This window comes from Stegastes partitus, unplaced genomic scaffold, assembly GCF_000690725.1.
Source record: "Stegastes partitus isolate 25-593 unplaced genomic scaffold, Stegastes_partitus-1.0.2 Scaffold154, whole genome shotgun sequence".
NCBI lineage: Eukaryota > Metazoa > Chordata > Actinopteri > Pomacentridae > Stegastes > Stegastes partitus.
The window spans coordinates 133,022-152,844 of record NW_007577885.1 but is presented as its reverse complement, the minus strand read 5'-3'; the positions used below and the strand labels follow the sequence as shown (position 1 = coordinate 152,844).

Here is a 19,823-nt window from a genome sequence, read left to right as displayed (position 1 = left end):
CAAATAAGCTTGTTATCCACAACTTATGCAATACATCTGCTGTTGCTCTCACAACCAATGGATGGACATTTAGGGCTACTAACAGATGCCTGACAATAATAGTGGTGTTCAATTGTTAACTTTCTAAATGCTGCACTTTTATTGATATTATGTATTTTTCCTTCAGAGAAGAGTTGTGTTGCAAAGTCCACATGTGAAGCTGCTAATGTGAATCCAAGTACAGTACAGTTTAGGCACAGTTAAACTTCCAAATGCTGGACCTTAATAGATTTTCATTTTACCCTTTCTTTTTTATTAGGAGGTTGCAAATAGACCCAGCTATAGTCTGTTTAGTAAAACCAGTATTTAATAAAATACAATGTATTTCCTGTAGTCGTACTGGAAGCGTACAAAACTGTGACTTCAAAACCAAGGTACATACCAGCAAATTATTCTGTGGAAAAATAAATTAAGAATTTTCTAAAACTAATATATAAACAAAGGTGTCTTTTTTCAGCCAACCCAGCAAACTTAATAACTGTATCACAGTTAAATAATCCAGTACTACCACAAAGCAGGTTTGCTCTTTGATTTGCAAAATTGTCTATTTGCAGCATTGTGCGAAACCATTGTGTTGAACCGCTGAAATATGAGCTTCGTATTCAGTCTGTTTTTGTTCCGTGCGAGAAATGCATAATGAGAAATGTATTTTCATCTGGTATGCAATGCTGAATTGCTTCACACATCTTGATGGAGCATGCATACTAGATGGATCTACAGAGAACACACTGTGCTGTGGACATGCTAAGCACAGTATAGGAGTGGGGGTGGGGCTGAGGAGTTGGAGGGAAAGAGTGCCCTGCCATAAATCGTGCTCTTGCTCACTTTCTCTTGTGCACATACAGATCTGTCAGGAAGAATATATGGTGTGCAGCTGAGAGTAAAGAGGTTGTGTGAGTGAAGGTGTGGATGTCCCTTATTTTCTTCGTGATTTCACCGTTTGTGTGAGTCAGTGTGGAAGAAGAGTCTATAGTTTCAGTCGATGGTGTACCGTCACCACAAAGATCAGTAGTCTTACTCTGTTGTGAATGGTTGGTCCTTGCCTCATATCTGTAGAGTTGATCTGTCCATATTCTCCAACACATCCGTTAAAGCCTCTTTAAGAAACTTTAAGAGTTGACACAGATGTAAGTAAAAATGTTTCATAGACAGGCAATTAAGTGTCTAGAACACTCACCAAATTGCCATTCTAGTGTATATTTACACTTTTGAAATGAATGCCTTTTGTTCCTCCTTCTACATGACTAGACCAGCTGGAAAGTGCAAACGGTTCACTACTAGTACACGTGTAACAGCTATCCTGAAAGACCTCCTCCCTCCACATAGGTTCTAGTGTATATTGTCATGTTACAGGATGTAGTTCTTGGTGCTGCAGCCACTTTCAGACATGCACTCCTCTCTGTTAATCTGACGATATCTGAACATGTCAGCTTCATGTCTGAATGAGCATCCTGGTCACTTTTTCATAAAAGTCACGATGGCAGTCCTCCTCAGTCAGACTGAGTAATATTTACGGATTACTTTCAACATGGCAGAAGACTGAACTTCATGCAGTCTCATGATTAGTTAGGCAGACACTCTGTTCTCCCCTCTCTGTTACTGCAGCACAGCCACTTTGGCAGGTTTGTGACCAAAAATGAAAAGAAATTAAAATAAGACGCGGCTGTAATGTCAGAGTTTTCCAAGTTTTCCTACATGAACTGTTTTTCATGACGGGAGTTTGTTAATGTGCACACACTTTAAGCATTTATATTACAGTTTATTATGTTAATGTAACTGTAGGATTCCAAAATTGTGATTGTGAATAATATTCAATTAATTGTGCAGCCCTACCATCAGAGAATACATCCCATGTTTTTCCATTTTGTTTCCATTCAACAGAAGAGGAACTGTGCAGTGAGCAGGGCTAAACAGACAAACTCACACCAGCTACAGAAAGTTTTTTTTAGTGATGCAGTGCAAAAACAATAAAACTCTAACAAAAAGTTGAATGTGTACATAAAGTAGTGTATAAAAAAACAAAAGAGAAGTGCAGTACGTGGGGTTTGTGTTGGAAACTGCAGTGGGCCAGACTTGGAACCGCTGCTGCTTAAGATTGCAGAGGAAACACTGAGTCATTGTGTTCCAGTGGTTTTCAGACTCTGGGTCAGGACCCAATACCTGATCATTGTGAGATATAAAAAAAGTCCCTAGACTATGCTGCAGGAGCAGAAGTTGGCTTTTATCCATAAAATCACAATTTTGTGTGAAAGCATCAGTTTGCACTTAGAATTCCACTTAACTGCCCATCTGGTCTGGACATAGAACTGTTGTGACTGTTGAAATCAGAGAGGAAATTTGAAGGCTTTTAAACAGTTCTTGTTTTGGCAAAAAGCTGTAAAATACATCCAGTATGGTATACATCATTATCAATTAAATGTCACATAATTAAAAATTGCTTCCATACGTGCATTACACTTGACCAGTGTGGTATTTGTTTCTGTGTAGCATTAATTTGACTAATTAGTTTGATTTGACTATTTTAAAAATATAGTCCCCACAGTGTAGGACCTCAGTGCAACCAAGTCAGTCATCGTTTTATTTCTGAGATTGAAATCTTGTATTTTTTCAATACTTCATGAGTCCACCTTTGGCAGCCTCAATCTTGTCAGCATGGAGGATACCAGTGTTGCACAAATTTCTGGAGACATCTTCTGCCATTTTTCAGAAACTATTTTTCTAAGCTGCTCCTTCCTAGAGGGGTTGTCTTGCTTCATTTTCCTCTTTTAAATACCCCAAAATGTTCTATTAGATTCAAGTCAGTTGACATACAAACCCTTGTGTGATTTATTTATTTTTTTGGCAGTGTGCTTTGGATCATTATGTTGAAGTATTCCTCTTTCTGTCAAGCTTCTGCAGACTGGGAGTCATCTTGTCAGCCAGTATTTTGGTATATCCACAGGCATTTATGGTGCCATCTCTACTACACCTGTTGACCTCATGCAGCCACATATTATCACCCTCTCACCTCCGTGCTTCACTGTCAGGACTATGCATTCACTGTGGTCGTGCTGGTCAGGTTCACACCAAACATGCTGAACCTCATCTGAGCTGAATACATTTCTGTTGGTCTAATGTGATAAAATAATTTGCCTTCAGTATTCATCAGGTTTCTGTTCATGTTTAGCAAAGCTCCTTACAGTTTTATGCCAAAAAGCAAGCAAGCTTTCGTTTCTTTGACTCCATCCATAGAGGTTGGCTTTAGGCGATGCCCCCTGTGTCAAAATGAAGCATTTGCCTGTCTCTTTGTCAAAGCTAGATTTTGCAAAGATAGCAATGTTTGAGGTGTCATTGTAGGAGGATGGCCACTGCAGTTCTTAGCAGTGGCTTGCTCCATACCTCCTGATTACTACGGCAACTGACTTTCTGGGATTTGTAGTTGGTCACTGATCTTCATATTGTTTTTTCCATTTTCACAGACGTACAGGCAGACACAGCCCATAGGTCCAAAACTTGAGAAAGTTCTGGTGTTCATAGGTTATTTTATAACCCTGTTCATGCAATTAGGCTAATTAGAAATCACTGGTTTACTCAATGATTGCAAGTCTTCCCATGTGTGTCAGTGATGACAGGTGAATTCACTGTTGTTGCACTGAGTTTCTGAAGCCAGTATTTTTATTGTAGTCCTTCTAAAGTATTTGTTTTGATTTGTTTATAACAGGAAATACTTTACTTGGCAACTTAGATACGATGCAGTTGTTTGGAGGTGTTACAGTTTTAAATCATCCAGCTGAACAATCGGGGTATTCTTAGTTGTATGGAGAGGGCTTCTTTATTAGTTCATCTAAATGTTTCATCTTGTGGTTTTTGTGTGGTAAAACCTTCTCTAATGAATATCATTGTTACAATGTGAAACTCATATTAGCAGTGCTTTTATTCTTACATTTTCTAAGTTGCATAGAAATAATAATCGATTGGTATTTGTGTCAGTTTAACTTTCAACCGTAATACAAATGACAAGCCTAATTTTGTGTGTTCTCTTTCCCGGCAGGCTGCTGTTTGGGACGCTGTATCCTGCATACTACTCTTACAAAGCTGTCAAGACCAAAAATGTCAAGGAATATGTAAGTTCATTAGCATTACTCAACAACATAAATGCATCAGTTCTGTGTCAAACCACAGTCTTTAATTTAACTTGCGTGTGTTTTTGAAAAATGAGAGGTTTAGGTAGGCAGCGAAAGTTGCTACAAAATGTTACAGTTGTCAGTTGTTTTCAGCAGAAACGGGTCATTGGTTGTTATATTTACCATATATATTAGTAACATTCAAAAACATCATATTATTTGTCAAAAGTTGCAAGTATGTAAAAAGATTTAGCAACGGCAGTGTGAACAGAAATGTTATTACTTAATAAATAGGCTTTAGTGATTTATTGTTAATCAGACTCGCAAAATATCTTCAGTCTTTTAACATAATAATAAAAAAAAAATCTTAATAGAATTCCTTTCAAAATGTAAAGTGTAATGTAATGTAAGAGTGGAGATATTTATGTTCAGATCACGTTCAGGTAAGATTTTGTGCAAGTGCAAATAAATTCAAAAGTGACAGGAAGTGGACAGTTTCAGATGTTCCTCCTGTACTGTTGAAGAAATTTGAATGCAAAACAATCTTTTTGGAGGATTTCATGCTGTCTGTGTATTTTGAGGGTGGAGTATTGCGTGACCTGTACTTTTGATAGTTCCGCTAACAACATTTCAAAAGCAATGATTTATATTAGTTGGTGTTAGAGTTTCATCTTGATGACAATCACTTTGCCAGAGGAACTTGTGAAAGAAATGCTTTTGACTAAACACTGAAATAACAAGTTTTTAGTCAAATTGAACCGATCTCTCTTGGAGTCTCTGTGTCTTGTCCATTTAAATGACACCCATTGTAATGAAACATCTGAGGCCTTGTCTGTGAGAGTCACCTGGTGACAGCATCCTGCCTTAGTTCTCAGCACTTTTCTATGATTGAACTGAGGTGGTAATGGGAACATATACATGCATATAGATTTAAGGTCCTGGGGGTGGTTTCTGTGGTGGAGCTGGATGATGTAACTAATGTCAGTGAGAGTGAAATCCCAGTCCGCTCGGTTAGTAACACGTTCACACACACAGCTTTAACACACCAGCTCACAGGCTGTGTTACAGTAGACTGCAATTCTCCTTTGAGCTTCGTTTCACCCTCTTTTTGCTTCACTTTGTCTTCTCACAATCTGCTCCCGTTGCATGATTTTCTCCTATTACTGATTCTCAGGTCCACCTCTTTGTTGCATGTGTTGGTAGAGGAATGAGTAGATCAGTAGATACCTCAGCAGTAACGACACAAATGTCCAGATTGCTTGTAAAATGTTAAAACACCACATTGCCATCTGCACTCCCCTGATTGTGTAACTCTGGATCATTACCACTGCAGTAATATTTTCTCCTCTGCGTCAGTGTTGCAAGATAACCTGATTATTATGTGCAGTTGCTCATAGGACTGGGTTATATATAATTTCTGATATTTACGCATCACATTATGGTAAGGGCTTACAAAACTGGAAATTAAATAATCAAAGTAGTGTTTAGTGTATGTTCCATTGGTATAAATTTCATTTAACAAATACTAACAGCCATATTAACTAATTCAGTTTCATTGACAATATGCTTGGGATTATGGATTTGGTAAGCACAACTTTGTAAAGTGTAACAAGCTCTGATTGTGTCACCCCATTTTACCCCGGTATGTTGGTGGTGGTGGTGGCTCAGTGGTTAAAGCTTTGGGCTGCTGTTCAGAAGATTGGAGGTTCAAGCATCAGCACATCCAAGCTGCCACTGTTGGCCCCTAAAGCAAGGCCCTTAAGTGTGTCTGCTCAAGGGGCACCTTTGTGAAATTGTGTCAGTCTTGCTCATCTATAATGTAGCTGAATCGTGCAATGCTTTATGTCACATTTGGTGCTCATACTGTTATAATGCATGAGGATTTTTTTGTGTATATTGGTGGAATTTCAAGTAAGTCACACTTGAGGTGAGTGAGTGAGTGAGTGAGTGAGTGAGTGAGTGAGTGAGTGAGTGAGTGAGTGAGTGAGTGAGTGAGTGAGTGAGTGAGTGAGTGAGTGAGTGCTGCAATGTGTCAGAAGCCTTCCCCAAATTGCTACACACCACTCAAAGTACATTGTTTGTGCATGTCTATTTGTTGCTGCGACTACATGCAGTTTAGACTTGTGCCATGTTGAAAGTGATACATAAATCTTACTAGGTCAAGTCTAGTCAGACTACCATCTCAACATTTGTGGAAAGGGACTATAGTACTCTTTCAGATATGAAACCAACACATTTGAATACAATGACATTACTAGTAAGGAGCTCGGTGCTGAATCAGTCTCAACTCATACTGGATCTCACTGCAGGATGAGCCAGCTGCCATTTGCAAGAAAACCTCCAGCCTTTCATAATCTAACCAAAACAAAATCATGAAATTTAATTTAATGTATTTCTTCATTAAATATACCCTCAAGCACATATGTGAAAGATTTCTTGTAAGCGATGATGAATCAGAGTTTATTACTTGAAGATGGAGGCTTTCTACAGTTGAAACAAGCCTGTGGCTGCTATGATATGACTTCAGCTACAGCACACCCTGCCAGAGGTTACTCCAGTTCATGACAAAGTTGGCTCGAAAATGTGCTCCAGAGGCTCAGCCTTCTTTTTCATCTTTTTATGACTGCCGTGTTTCTGTGTGCATACGGTACCTGTGGATACATGCTGACAGACATGTCTCTCAGTCAGTGTCTTGTTAAACACCTTCAGGAAGGTTAAACTGATCTCCACTGATTTAAATAACTTTTCCTCCCTCCTTCTGTAGAGTCACCCCACCCTTCCTTTCTTCCCCTAATTTAGCAGGGTGGACACTCAGTTAGAAATAACATTGCAGTCCACTATTCCTCACTACCCCCGTTGCTACCTCTCCAGTGCTGACACAGGAATGGTGAAGTGTTGAGTGAGGGCAGTCAAAGCTTTTGACTCCTAGGCCACCCTGTTTGACTCCACTCTGTTTCAGACAAATGGGCTTCTATGCTATTCATAGTGGATCCCAGCATGTCTTGAGCAGAGTTGTCTGTTGTCTTGTTATCTTATATCTTGTATCTTATGTTATCTTTCAACCAAAGTAAACTTAAACCCTCCTTGTTATCAGCGCTGTATCACGTATTGTGCACGTTGCTTTCAGATTCTATTGTGATGTCTGCATCTGAGCATTTTCCAAAATTGTAGGTTTTGTGAGGTTCCCAATATGCAGTGGCTAGTACCTGCCAAAAGTGGTCTAAGGAAGGACAACCCATAAATCGGTGGCATGGTCATTGGAACGCAAGGCTCATTGATGCATGTTGGGAGAGAATGCTGGCTTGTGTGGTCTGATCCAACAGAGGAGTTATTATAACATGAACTGCTGAAAACCTTAGTGCTGTTGTGACAGAACGGTGTTAGACCACAGAGTGCATTGCAGCTTGGAGCTGTGTAGCTGCAGACCAGTCAGAGGTCCCATGCTGACCTCTGGCCAGCGCTGAAAAGTGTCTACAATGGGAACATAAGCATTCGAACTGGACCATGAAGCAATTGCCTGATCTGATGAATCAGGTTGTCTTTTATTCACATTGATATGTATCTTGTTTGGCTGGGAAAGGTTAATTGTTAGAAAAAGGTAGCATTCAGGAGAAGTGGAATGACCTGCTTTCTGATAGACCTCTTGGTACCTTCACATTTTAGCTCTAATTTCACTGATTGCATCAACAAAACATTCTGCAAGTTTGCATGAGTCATGTCAGTCATCTCACTCGTCTGCTGCTCGTAGTTTCCAGTCACTAAAAAAGTTGTTACAATCGCAATAACTTGAGGATGGCATTCGTTATTATTCATTTCTGCAGATGGTTTAATAACTGATAAATATACTTTCCACATCTGTGTTGATGCATGATGTCAGTGATGTCTTCTGGGGTCCATGCAGTCAAACACGTCTAAATGTTTAGATGTATGCAGACGCACGCTGTAGTATAAACAAACCCTGTACGTGTCTGTTGTCCATGACTGTTTTAGAGTATATCCAGCTCATGCTAGTGCCTCAGTTAGTCAATTAGGGCAAACATTGCTCTGCTTCTTAATTGCCACATGGAATAATGTCTGTTTATTTAATCTTGTGTTGGGCTTTTCTATAATTTTGTGTGGTCTTGACCTTACTATGTGAAGTGACATGTAACATGTACATCAAACTAAATTGAATTGCATTGTGTTCACATTAAAACGGTTCTGTGGTGCCCATTCTGTGTTGGTCGGTGCAGTGTTTTCACCTTGGCCACAGCTGATGTTCATAGCGTTAAATTGCTGTGTTTTAGATACTCAAGTAGAGTCTTGACTGAATTCTGAGATCTGACCTCCTTCTTTCTTCTCAGCATGTACTAGGAACAGATGTGCATACTAAATAGTTTCTGGGCTCTGTGAATCTCATTGTTATAATGGTAATGCGAGAGAGCGAAGACACAGAGGTAGTGACATGTAATGGTGGTATATAAATGTATGTAGCATGAAAGAAAACAGAGTAGAGGAGAAGTGGTCAGTGCACAATGGGAGATCCCTCAGCAGCCTAGGCCTATAGCAGCATAACTCACCTGAGCCAGTTGTAACTATAAACTCTATCAAAAAGAAAAGTTTGAAGACTAATTATAAAAGTAGAGGGCTGGTCACCACATAGATAATAATGAGGAGGTGTGTGCTCAACATGTACTAACACAGCACAGTGCTAGAATTCTTGTAATTTCTTCAGACGTCAGAGTCCTCTGCTTCTTTTAGAAGTAAAGACATATATGAATATATTTAGATATGAATATTTAAAGGTTTTCTGAACTAAACTGAATATGAGTTTTTATATGGACAAGAAAATCAATTTCATTATGTGGTGTGATCAGTAAGTTCTGTGACTGCATTTATAGAAAGAAACAACTGTTCTGAAATTTGGCTGCCATCTGCTTCAGAGTTGTCTTGTCAAGCAGTACACAACCCCTAGCACTGCTGCAATGCTTGGAATGTTTGAAATATCTTTGTCTCAAAAAACAATCAAGCATTTTGGGTCTTTCGTAGATATATTACAGGGGGTGGGGGATAGCAGGAGGGGTTTGGGTGGGTCAGTTAGGTGCTTTTGGTAGCCGTCCACAAACTTGTAGTTGTATCTTTGACCACTCCTCCTGATAGAATTGTTGCAGTTCAGCTGGATTTGTTGGCTTTCTGACACAGACTTCCAGCTGATGATTTTAGGTTTTGAAGAATGTAGAGGTAATCCTCCGTCTCCATTTTTCCATTTACTTTGTGTAAAGCACCAGTTCCAGGGACAGCAAAACAGAGTATAATACTACTACTACTTGAGGGTAGGTGTGGTGTTCTTGGGGTTAAGGGCTTCACCTTCTGTCCTCTAAACATATTTATGGTCATTGTGGACGAATAACCCCTTTTTTCATTTCATCTGACTGCAGAACTTTTATCCAGAAATCCTTTTCTTTGTTCATGTGATCAGCAGCAAACCTAGGTCGAGCCTTAAGGAGTCACATCTAGAGGAAGATCCTACATGGTGGCCTCTTAGCTCATGGCGTTGTAAAATATGCTTTACTGTGGACATTAACATCTGTGTTCCAACAGATGACAATTAACATATTCTAATCAGAGGGAGCTGTAAACATCGAGGTTTAATTTGCTACTGACTTAGGTGCTGCAAGGCCAAAGATAAAGCGCTGCATAGAGTGTCTTAGTTGATAATCAGAGGAGAACAGTACCTTAAAGTGTTTTAAGTAACCTGAAGTGTGTACATGTAAGCACAGGCCTTATCCATGACAGTGACAACAAGAAACACAGCAGGTGCACGTTATCTACATGAGATTGGACTAGGGATTCACCAATTATCGCCATTATCAAGACTAATATTTGGTGTTTTTCCAATTATTGGTAACATCATTTTAGTCAGCCAATTACGGATAAAAATAAATAAAATGTGCTACTTTGGCTCCGATGCAGCGGCGTCTGTAGTCTCAAGCAATATCCCACCCACACCGCTATATGATTTGCTACACGTCACGAGTAACACCCAATTAACACTGAAAGCTACTGTTTACAGAAAGAGGCAGATGGACACATTTGCAGAACTCTGGGGAATTCGTACACCTGTTTTTGGAAGGTGACGGAACAGATATTGCTGAAGTTGTGATGAACGCCACAAGCTTCCACAAGCCTTTGCCACGGTGTACAAGTGTTGTTGAGACAGTGAAACATGAGTAAACTTTAGATTTGAGCCCTATTACCAGTGTTATGTTTTCCGCATCTTTAAGTACACAAGGGTCCACTAGGGTCATTCACCCAAATCCATGAGGGTCTGCATGGACCCGTCGGCGAACTGCAGTGTGCAACCCAAAGCTTGTCTCTGCATAGCACTTGTGCTACAAGGGCGGTAGTGCACATGCTTAGCAATAGTGTGCATGCATGAAATACATAGATGCCGATTTACTGCAGAATTGAGTCCTCCAAGGAGCCTAGACAAGTAGTTTAATAGCAACAACTATGCGTCTATGGTTTCTACAGCTGTCTGTGTTCCAGCTCCACATGGGAGGATAATCAAGGCTTAACCCTACTGGTCATTCTCCACTGGTCCCCTGCTCTAGCTTTGTGCTGTGTCTAAGTTTAACCTTACCAGTGCACTCAGTGGCTGTAGAAGGCTGATGTCAGGTGTTTTTTTTTTTTCTTTTTTCTTTTCTTCATTTTTAATAGAAGGCAGTTATTCACAGACGGGGCCAGTAAATGTCTACTATAGCCTCAGGAAGGCAAAATGGCTGCTGTATATTTCACTTAGGTCACATCTTAATGTCCTCCCTACTGATGAGATGAAGGAGGGAGGGATTGAGAAAACATGCTAGTAGTGACAGAAAGTTAAAGACGGGGTTAGGAAGTGGAAGATAAAGGAGGAGGTAGAACAGTGACAGAGGCAGAAGGCCACTGAAATGGATAAATTAGACTTCATCTTCGTCTCACTGGCTCGGTGTTACAGTCTCTCCTCTACATTTATCATTCCCATGGGGAGTGTGTGTGTGTGTGTGTGTGTGTGTGTGTGTGTGTGCCGAGGGAGTTCATGATGAGGCCACCAATTAACCAGTGTAGTAGTAATTGTGCATGTGTGTTAACAGTGTCTTCCTAGTGTGAGTTAGTCTGCTGATGTATTTTTTTGTTTTAGCTTGTGAGACAGGTAAATGTGTGGGCTTATGTTCTCTGTCCCTCTGTCTTGTTCTGACTCTTTCAAACATACAGTTTTTACCCTCTCACTCATACACACACACACACACACACACACACACACACACACACACACACACACACACACACACACACACTGACATTCCATTTGTTAGTGTCAGTGTGTGTTCAGTCATGCAGCAGCAGCCGAGTCTGGCTAATACCTCAGCCTGCCATGTGACTGTCTGCCCGCCTGCCACCGCCTTCTTCTGGCTTTGATATGGAAATCCAGCCAGAAGAGCCTGGAAAGCCCTAAAGAGAGACGGGGGAGTGAGAGAGCAGGGAGGACAGCAGAAAGCATACCAGCAAAGAGAGGCAAAAAGTACCTCTGTTTACTGTCACTGCTGCTAGTGTGAGAGGGAAAGAGGCAAGTGATAGAAGGAGAAAGACAGGAGAAGGATATCATAGAAACCTTATCAAGTTAAGGAAGGGCTAAAATCCAAAATGAAAGTCTTTAAGTGTTCAATATACCTTCCATGTTCACTTGTTAGAGTAGTTCAAAAGGGTTCGTAGATTCAAAGTCCAGTTGTGCTGCTCAATCACAGGTTCTCATTCACAGTTTTATTTATAACAAATAAGCACATCAGCGGTTTTCAAGTCTTTGTAGTTTTATTTTCCTACCACACTTATAACAAGCTCCATAAATGAGTTCCGATTACAATCAGATATTCCTATGCCCTAAAAAGCACGTGACCTTTCTTTAAGACTACTGAGCACTTATTATGGAGTCATTAGATTGATGAAAACATATCAGGAATTTTGATTTTCCATGTAGCATCTGTCATCAAATTGTAGTGCTGGTGAAATCTTGCAGAGCTGACTTGCCAATGCAGCTGAAATATGCATGTTTAATGATTCAAGTTGATCTCTTTGTGTGTAGGTCCGGTGGATGATGTACTGGATTGTGTTTGCCCTCTACACTGTTGTGGAGACCATCACTGACCTAACACTAGCATGGTGAGTTACACCTAAATACATGCAAACGGTCTTACATCAGAAAACACAGACACACACCCAAATACACAACAGTCTGTCTCATTTAAACTCAATCTCAAAAGACCTTTCATGTCTGTCTGTCACTGGATGACAACATGTCAGCCTTTTGCTATTATCTCAAGTGGATATTTTCTTACTGATGTTAATTGTCCTGACATGTGGAATTTTAGTGTTAACTAATGTAATTAGGATGATCTTGTGGTAATAAGGATGACAGCAGGCTGACTTGGTGGAAACATAAAGAGTCGAAATCCACTGCAGGAACTTAGCTTTTTGTTTTTTTTAAATGGAGCCTCTTATAATCTTCAAAAAACTTGTGGTGGATGTTTGTTGTTTTTCTTTGACATTTCAGACATGTAGCATGTTGTAAATGTTTTAGGCACTTATCTGTTTGGCAACACCAACAAGAAGACATCTCTTCGGTTCTAATTTCTGTCTACAGTCAAACAACAAGCTTAAGCAAACAACCAATGGTATAAAGAGCTTCTTCAACCACAAAAAGAACAAGGTAGTGCAACAGATGGTCTGGCTCAAACAAAGCGCTAATCTCAGCATCACTGAGTTGGTATGGGATTACATGAAAAGACTGAAGACCCTGAGACAGACTCAATCCACAGAAGAACTGTGGGACGTTCTTCAAGGTGTTGGAAGAACCTTCCTACCAACTACCTTGAAAAACAAGGTACAAGCAGACTGAAGACAGTGTTCCTGAAGTCCTTATCTATCAATTAGGCTTCTATTTGAATGATTTGGAACAGATCCATATATGCAATATCTGCACAGGGACATATGAACAGCATGTATAGAATCATCAGTAAAATCAACTCAACACCACCTATAAAGCTTGGTGAAATTGCCTCAAAAATAAGGTTTAAAGAGCATTGTGCCCCAAAGATTGTACTTCTACTACACGTGTGCACATGTTTCACAACACTGCACTTTCCTCAGTTTAACAATAGGCTTAGCCTAATGTTTCCTGGTTAGGCTGTTACAAAGCAAATGATAGACTTTTTGTGAAGAGGGGCAGGGCATATGTCATACAAAAAACATCTTTGAGTTTATAGATTGCTATTGAGAATGCTTTAACTGGTGACTTGAGTGCTCATTTTCAGACAGTCTGTTAAGGAGGACCACAATGGTGATGATTAATGTGTAACAAATGGAAAAAAGACAGCTAGAAAGACAACTATAATGCCTCACTCTGCTGTCACCTTCTCACAACTGTCCAGTCACAATGTTTGTGAATGTGTGTAAAGTTCCCACCCCCCTGTCCAGAGTCAGAAAAATGTGGGCAGGCAGCTCAGACAGATCATAAATTCAGCTCTAGCCTCAAACCCAACCACGAAAGATAGCGCTGCAGGGCTCCACATACGTTTTTTTCTACTTCTTTGGAGCCCCTAACTTTTTCTTGGAAAATGTTACGTTTTCGTAACAATAGACAAAAGGTTAGGGGGACTAGCATGTAGTTGATCTGAATCCAAAATTTTCATCATGCCTGTTGGCGCTAAATAATAGGTGTAACCGGTTTTGTTATGATTATGATGATGCCATGGCACACTCTGTTTATTCTGAAAGTGATAAAAAATAAAGAAAATACACTATGCAATGAGCCGACTGCTTTACACTCTCCTACAAGAGGACGGTACAAAAAGGCTGAGAATATGCGTTGACAGTGGGTGTGGAGCCAGAAGCAGGGACTAGTGGTAGGTTTATGACTGACTTGTTAATAATAACTTAGGCAAAACAGCTGCTTTGTCATTCTTTTGAACCGCTATGCCTCAACCTCTGACATTAAGGTGCTACCAGTGAAAATGCTAAGTCTCACTTGATGCATTTTTGGTGGCATATGCAACAAAAATGTTTGCACGATGGAGCTGTCAGCTGTTGCAAACACTTGTTTTTTCTGATGTGAGTCACTGTGTGCATTGTAATCATTTTGTATAAAATTCCCACATTGTTCGGGTGTGTGCTGTACTCCAGTTTCTTCCACACTTGTCCTCCAGAGTTTGTTTTTTTACCTGCAGACTATAGCTGCTTCTGAATGACCTCTTCTGACGGGTACTAGGTGTACTGGATAATACAGTGCAGCAGTAAGCATCTCTATGACAAATCACAATCAGCAGCTCTGCTCGCAAAGGTCTTCCTGAGCTGTGTCATGATGAAGTTCCAAGAACTCCACAACATGGGTGGAGAACAGCAATGGCAATGGCTGCACATTTTCTGGCATTGCTTCCTGCAGTGGAAAAGCAATACTGCATGAGGAGTTAACCTTATCACTCATTAATGTTGGAATACTCCCTTTGTGTGTGTGTACATATCCAGGTTTCCTCTGTACTATGAGCTGAAGATAGCTTTTGTGATCTGGTTGCTGTCCCCCTACACCAGAGGAGCAAGTCTTATTTACAGGAAGTGCTTGCACCCTCTGCTGTCCTCCAGAGAGAGGGTAAGATCATCCATCCATCCATGTCTGCCTCTGTATACATGGATCATTTGTTGTTGAGAATATGATGGTCACACTGCTTTTTACCTGATTAAACTGTCTACAAGAAAAGAGTTATTGATTGTCTCCCTCTAGGAAATAGACGAGTATATTGTCCAGGCCAAAGAGAGAAGCTATGAAACCATGGTGAACTTTGGCAAACAGGGACTGAGCATCGCAGCCACCGCCGCCGTCTCTGCAGCTGTCAAGGCAAGTGTCCCTGGAACGCCCAATATCCTATTTGGCATTCTTTAAAAAGTGCTACTTTTTATTCATTATGTCAATTATAAATGTACTGTCATGATCAGTTTACTTTAGATGCCTGTATTGCAGATGCAGCTTTTATCCTATTTCTCATTCCTGCTGTTTTTTCAAATTCTGCCTTTGTAAGAAACTGTGAAAGCTGTACCTGTCTTTGCTTAAAAGCAACAGCGCCCTCTGCCTGTTTTTTTACAGTAAAGCAATCTAGCAGCTCCAATGTCATACAGTCATCTGGCACAGAATGTCCTGATTCGGCGTGATAACTCAGATGCAAGCTATCAAGGACAGAGATCACGTTATTAGTGTGTGAATGAATGCAGAGGGGTTGAAATAAACACAACAGACTGTCCTGAATGACATGTTTACTTGAAGATGCGCTAATATCTAAAACAGTGCCATACAAATGCATTCTTTGTGTGCATGTCTCTAAAGTAGCCAGTTGTCCCTCAGCTACCACTTATTGCAGAGTCAATATAAATAGAGTTCTTCTGAACACCCATGTCAATCAAATAGTCCCTGCTGATCTCCTGACAGGTTTCACTGCACAGAGGTGGGAATCCACTGCTAAACAGAATGAACTGTGTCAGGTTATTAGATCGACATTCAGCAGGAGCCATCAAGCTCCAAATAATTTGACTTCAGACATAAGCACGGGTTCATGAGTCAGTTATCACATGTTGAGCAAAATCTGAATAAAGACAATCCAGGTGCAAAAATAAATGCTGCTTCTATTACTGGAGAAAAAGAACCAACAACAATGTGCTCTTCTTGATTTTGTGGTTTGGCTCCAGACAGAGAAGAAAAACAGAAGCTGTTCCAGGCTTTCAGACTTCTTAATGTGCTGTCGGTCACCTTTTACCTTTCTGTATTTGAGCTTGATTTTGTGTTCTGCCTCTGTGCCAAACCTGTCAAAACTGGTTGATGTTCAGCTTGTAATTCTCCAACATTACCAATAACAAGTGCGCAATAAACACAGCAGTGTGTATACTATCATCAATTGTGATATAAAAAAAAAAATGCAAGTTGAAAATACAACCAGTGAAATAAACATGTCAATATAGCTGGAGAAAAGGTTAAAAAAAAAAAAACCCAACAACCTTAAATTAAATGGATATGGGAGAGAAGATTGTGGTATCTTTCCAGATTGTGCTGGTTGATGTGCAAAGACTGACTGTTTTTTGCCAATCAGTACATTTATAAGGTCATTAGTGTTAGTAATGCTGTCCTGGTTTTGATAATACTGTATGTGGGATAAGATGTTTACATGACACAGTATGTATCTCACAAAAGCAGACCAGAACAATGCTGTTTTAATCCAAATGGAGCTGCTATCCACCTGTTTGATTACTGCACATTAAACAGCTCATTTTACTTAAACTGACTTAGATGAGACATTTAATGCAGCAGATGAGCAGGACCCTTGTGTACACATTTGTGCTGGTTTGTAAATAATAAATACCTGTTTTGCATGGCTTCCCATCTATGAATCCATATGCTAGGCCAATACTGTACAGTTATTCCTTGCATCATCAGTATAACCTTCACTTTAAACATGCAATAATTCTCTTTGGTATTTCAGGCACTTGTTTTCAGCAGAAACAAGTTGTGAACCAACACTGACATAACTTTGTATTGAAAGCTGCTTGTTTCCACATCCAGCAGTTATGGAGCAACATTGTCATTCATTTGTAGTGGTTTTTGTGTTTACATAATGATTGTAGGTCCAATATTTGCTCTCTTTTAGCTCTGATTTTGGTGTTTGAGCTTTTTTCCCTGGAAACAGCTGCCTGTTGAGGCTACAAACTACAACATACAAGCGATGAAAGTAAATCAAAACAGTAAAGTTGGTGTGGGATGGCTAAATGAACTGAAGCTCTGTCAAGCTGAGGGAAGCTGCTTACTCTTTAGTTTAGTCAGTTTGGGTCAGGCTTCAGTTTAGTCTCATCCATCGATCCATTTCTATAAACCACTTTATCCTCTAAACCACTTATAGTCCATCACAGGGCCCCACAGAGAGACAGACAACCAAGCACACTCACATTCAATTCATTACCAGTGTACTTAAAACATTTTTATTTCTTTTTTTTTTGCAAAACAAACAACGGTCCCTTTTGAATAAAACCACTGAAGTATACGTATATAAAAGGAATGTAAATCAGACAGATCCGAAGGAGCATGGGTGTTACTGTGGGAACTAAAGAACTGTTAGCTTTATCTATAACTTGATTGTAGTGTGTGTGTCCTTTCTGTGACAGTGTCAGACTGTCTCTGCTTCCATTACAATTGCCATTAATCACTTCAAAGCTACACCTCTCTTCTTCTTGCCACCTTACTCTGCATTTCTCTCTTTTTTATTATATTATTATATTTTTGTCTTACACGCCTGTGTTTTTGTTTGTTTTGTCTTTCTTTTATTTCTACCCAAAAATTTCCTGCATCCCACAGGTATAAACATCCCACAGTCATAGGACAAAGTGTTACTTACCTGTAAACAAATAGATTTTCCGTACAGTGCAGGTGACTGTAAGGCTCAGGGCACGCTACTGATGCCGATGTGCCTGCAGCTTGGGACTGATTTAAATGACATCTGTAAAACCTCTACAGGTGTAAAGAAGATGCCTGTTTTTCTTCTGTTTTTTTTTTTTTTTCTTCTTCTTCATCATTTCTTTTATTGCTTTCTTTTTGTTGCTGCTCTATCCCTCAAAACAAAACATGTTGAGCAGGACTTTACCAGAATCACAACCTTCTATGGCAATTATGTTTGATCAGTTTCAGCTCCCTATTCAGCACTTCTTTTTGTTGATCATCTTTTTTCCAAATGCCACCATTGTTTAGACTGATTACTGTTCATCCAAATAGTCCTTTGTTTTCGTAACACAGGCTTTAAAGATGTTTTCTGCTGCTCAGGAGTTTAGATATCATAGAAAAGGCTGCATTTTTCATAAATTCTTGCTTCTATTCACCAAATGAGCTCCAAAGTAAATGGGAAATTCTGTCTGTCTGTCTGTCTGTCTGTCTGTCTGTCTGTCTGTCTGTCTGTCTGTCTGTCTGTCTGTCTCTTCATTGAAATTACAAGACAGTGTATCAGTCTTTTCTCATTGAAAGTAGGCAGCATAGGAGTGCCTTCGCTTTAGTCAGAAATGTGGCCAATTAAACACTTTTCTATTATTTACTTTCATCTTTTTTTTTCTTTTAATAAATGAAAAATGTCAAGCTTTTTCTTTTGTTTGTTTTCTCTGTGTTGCTGCTAAACTTAATGTTATTTTTTATTTCAAAACAACTGTGCTTTCATTTTAAAGACAAGGACATTTCATAGTGACCCCAAAGTGCTCGTGTATTGCACTGAGATAACAGACATGGAGAAAGCCTGTTCAAACTGTAAAACACAGTACAACACCAGTCCATAACATGAATAGCCTTAGTCCATATGAAGCTGTTCCCTGTGGTAAAAAAAAAAATACCCCACTGCTTCCTTCTGAGGATGTTTTCTAGGTCTAAAAGGGCATCATTGGTCAAAAAAGGCAGAAAGCATGTTCAGTTATCTGTTTATTTAAAGTGACAGAGGACCCAGTCACAGGGTAACACACAGTAGAGGAAATGGATTAAAGGGATATTCAGTCATTTGTGTTTCCGATTCTGCTTTGTAATTGAAACAAGTCATGGAAAACACTGTTGTTTGGTTATATGTGTGAGCTACGCTTTTACACGCTGCCGACCAGCCTGCCTGCTGTCCTTTGCAAATCTCTTCTGTTAGGTCCTTGCCCCTTGATTGGAGGTATAATGAGCTTAACAATTATGAGTTAATATTGTGATGTCGGAATTTTTCTTCTTGTTTCCTTTCCTCTGGGTGTATAATAGCCTGAATACCCTACAGAAAGTCTAGTGGGAAAACACAAACAAATATTGACAACTAGTTGAGGTCTTTTCTTTGAATTGATTGTAGGTTAGCAAAATTTCTGCTCCAATACAGCTAAGTATGGATTCTGGACTAAGTGCTTGATATCTTTGTAAAATAATACAAAATGCTGCAGCCCTTCTGCTAGATGACTTTTAAAATGACAAAGTCCCTGTTTAACACATTTTAGTCAAGATGATTTTGCCCCGACTTGCTCTCTAGCTAACTCTCTTGTGACTTTTGTTTCTCTTTCTCTGCCTTCACTGACATCCTTCTTTCTTCAGGGTGTCTATGCTTCAGCAGGCTGCTTTGGGAGGTAAAAAACCAGTCAGTGTAAGCAGCATGGACAGAATGTTCCGTTTCATTTCATACAGCATTATTGTCCCTTGCAACCATGCTCCACACCCTTTCATTTTCAAACATGTCTGTTCTTTTACCAGACCTGCTAGCTGAAATCATGTGTGTTGATTTCAATCTTGATTTTGTAGCAATAGAGTCAACAATTTCTTCAGACTTAGGTCATTACTGACAACCTAATTTTGCTTCATTTACAATATAGCTCTTATTGTCTGGGAAATGTTTTTTTTTTTTTTAATTTTTCCTTGTTTCCTTGCAAACATTAATTTCATTGTAACCCCTTGACATGTTATTGTTTTCTTTTTTACTTGCTTTATGTTTCATCAAAAGTCTTTTCAGGTAGTTTTTCTCCGTGATGTATGTTACTCATTGTCTTCATTGTGTAGATTCTGGTTTAGTGTTGTTGATATCTGTAATAATCATAATATTTTCTCTACTTTCTTGTTCACATATCTTAGTTGACACCGTTAATGTG

General features: G+C 39.5%; 1 protein-coding gene across 2 annotated transcripts in view; it reads left to right on the top strand.

Moving 5' to 3' along the window:
* reep3b (receptor accessory protein 3b) overlaps positions 1 to 19,823 on the top strand; it is a 42,311-nt gene that overhangs the window by 11,054 nt on the left and 11,434 nt on the right. The window contains exons 2-5 of one of the 2 annotated variants that reach the window (XM_008279308.1): positions 4,070 to 4,142; positions 12,241 to 12,317; positions 14,679 to 14,799; positions 14,932 to 15,045. In XM_008279308.1, the coding sequence (XP_008277530.1) occupies positions 4,070 to 4,142; positions 12,241 to 12,317; positions 14,679 to 14,799; positions 14,932 to 15,045 (385 nt within the window). Of the gene's footprint in view, positions 1 to 4,031; positions 4,143 to 12,240; positions 12,318 to 14,678; positions 14,800 to 14,931; positions 15,046 to 19,823 lie in introns of those variants that run through there. The other variant, XM_008279307.1, reaches the window with a different exon arrangement.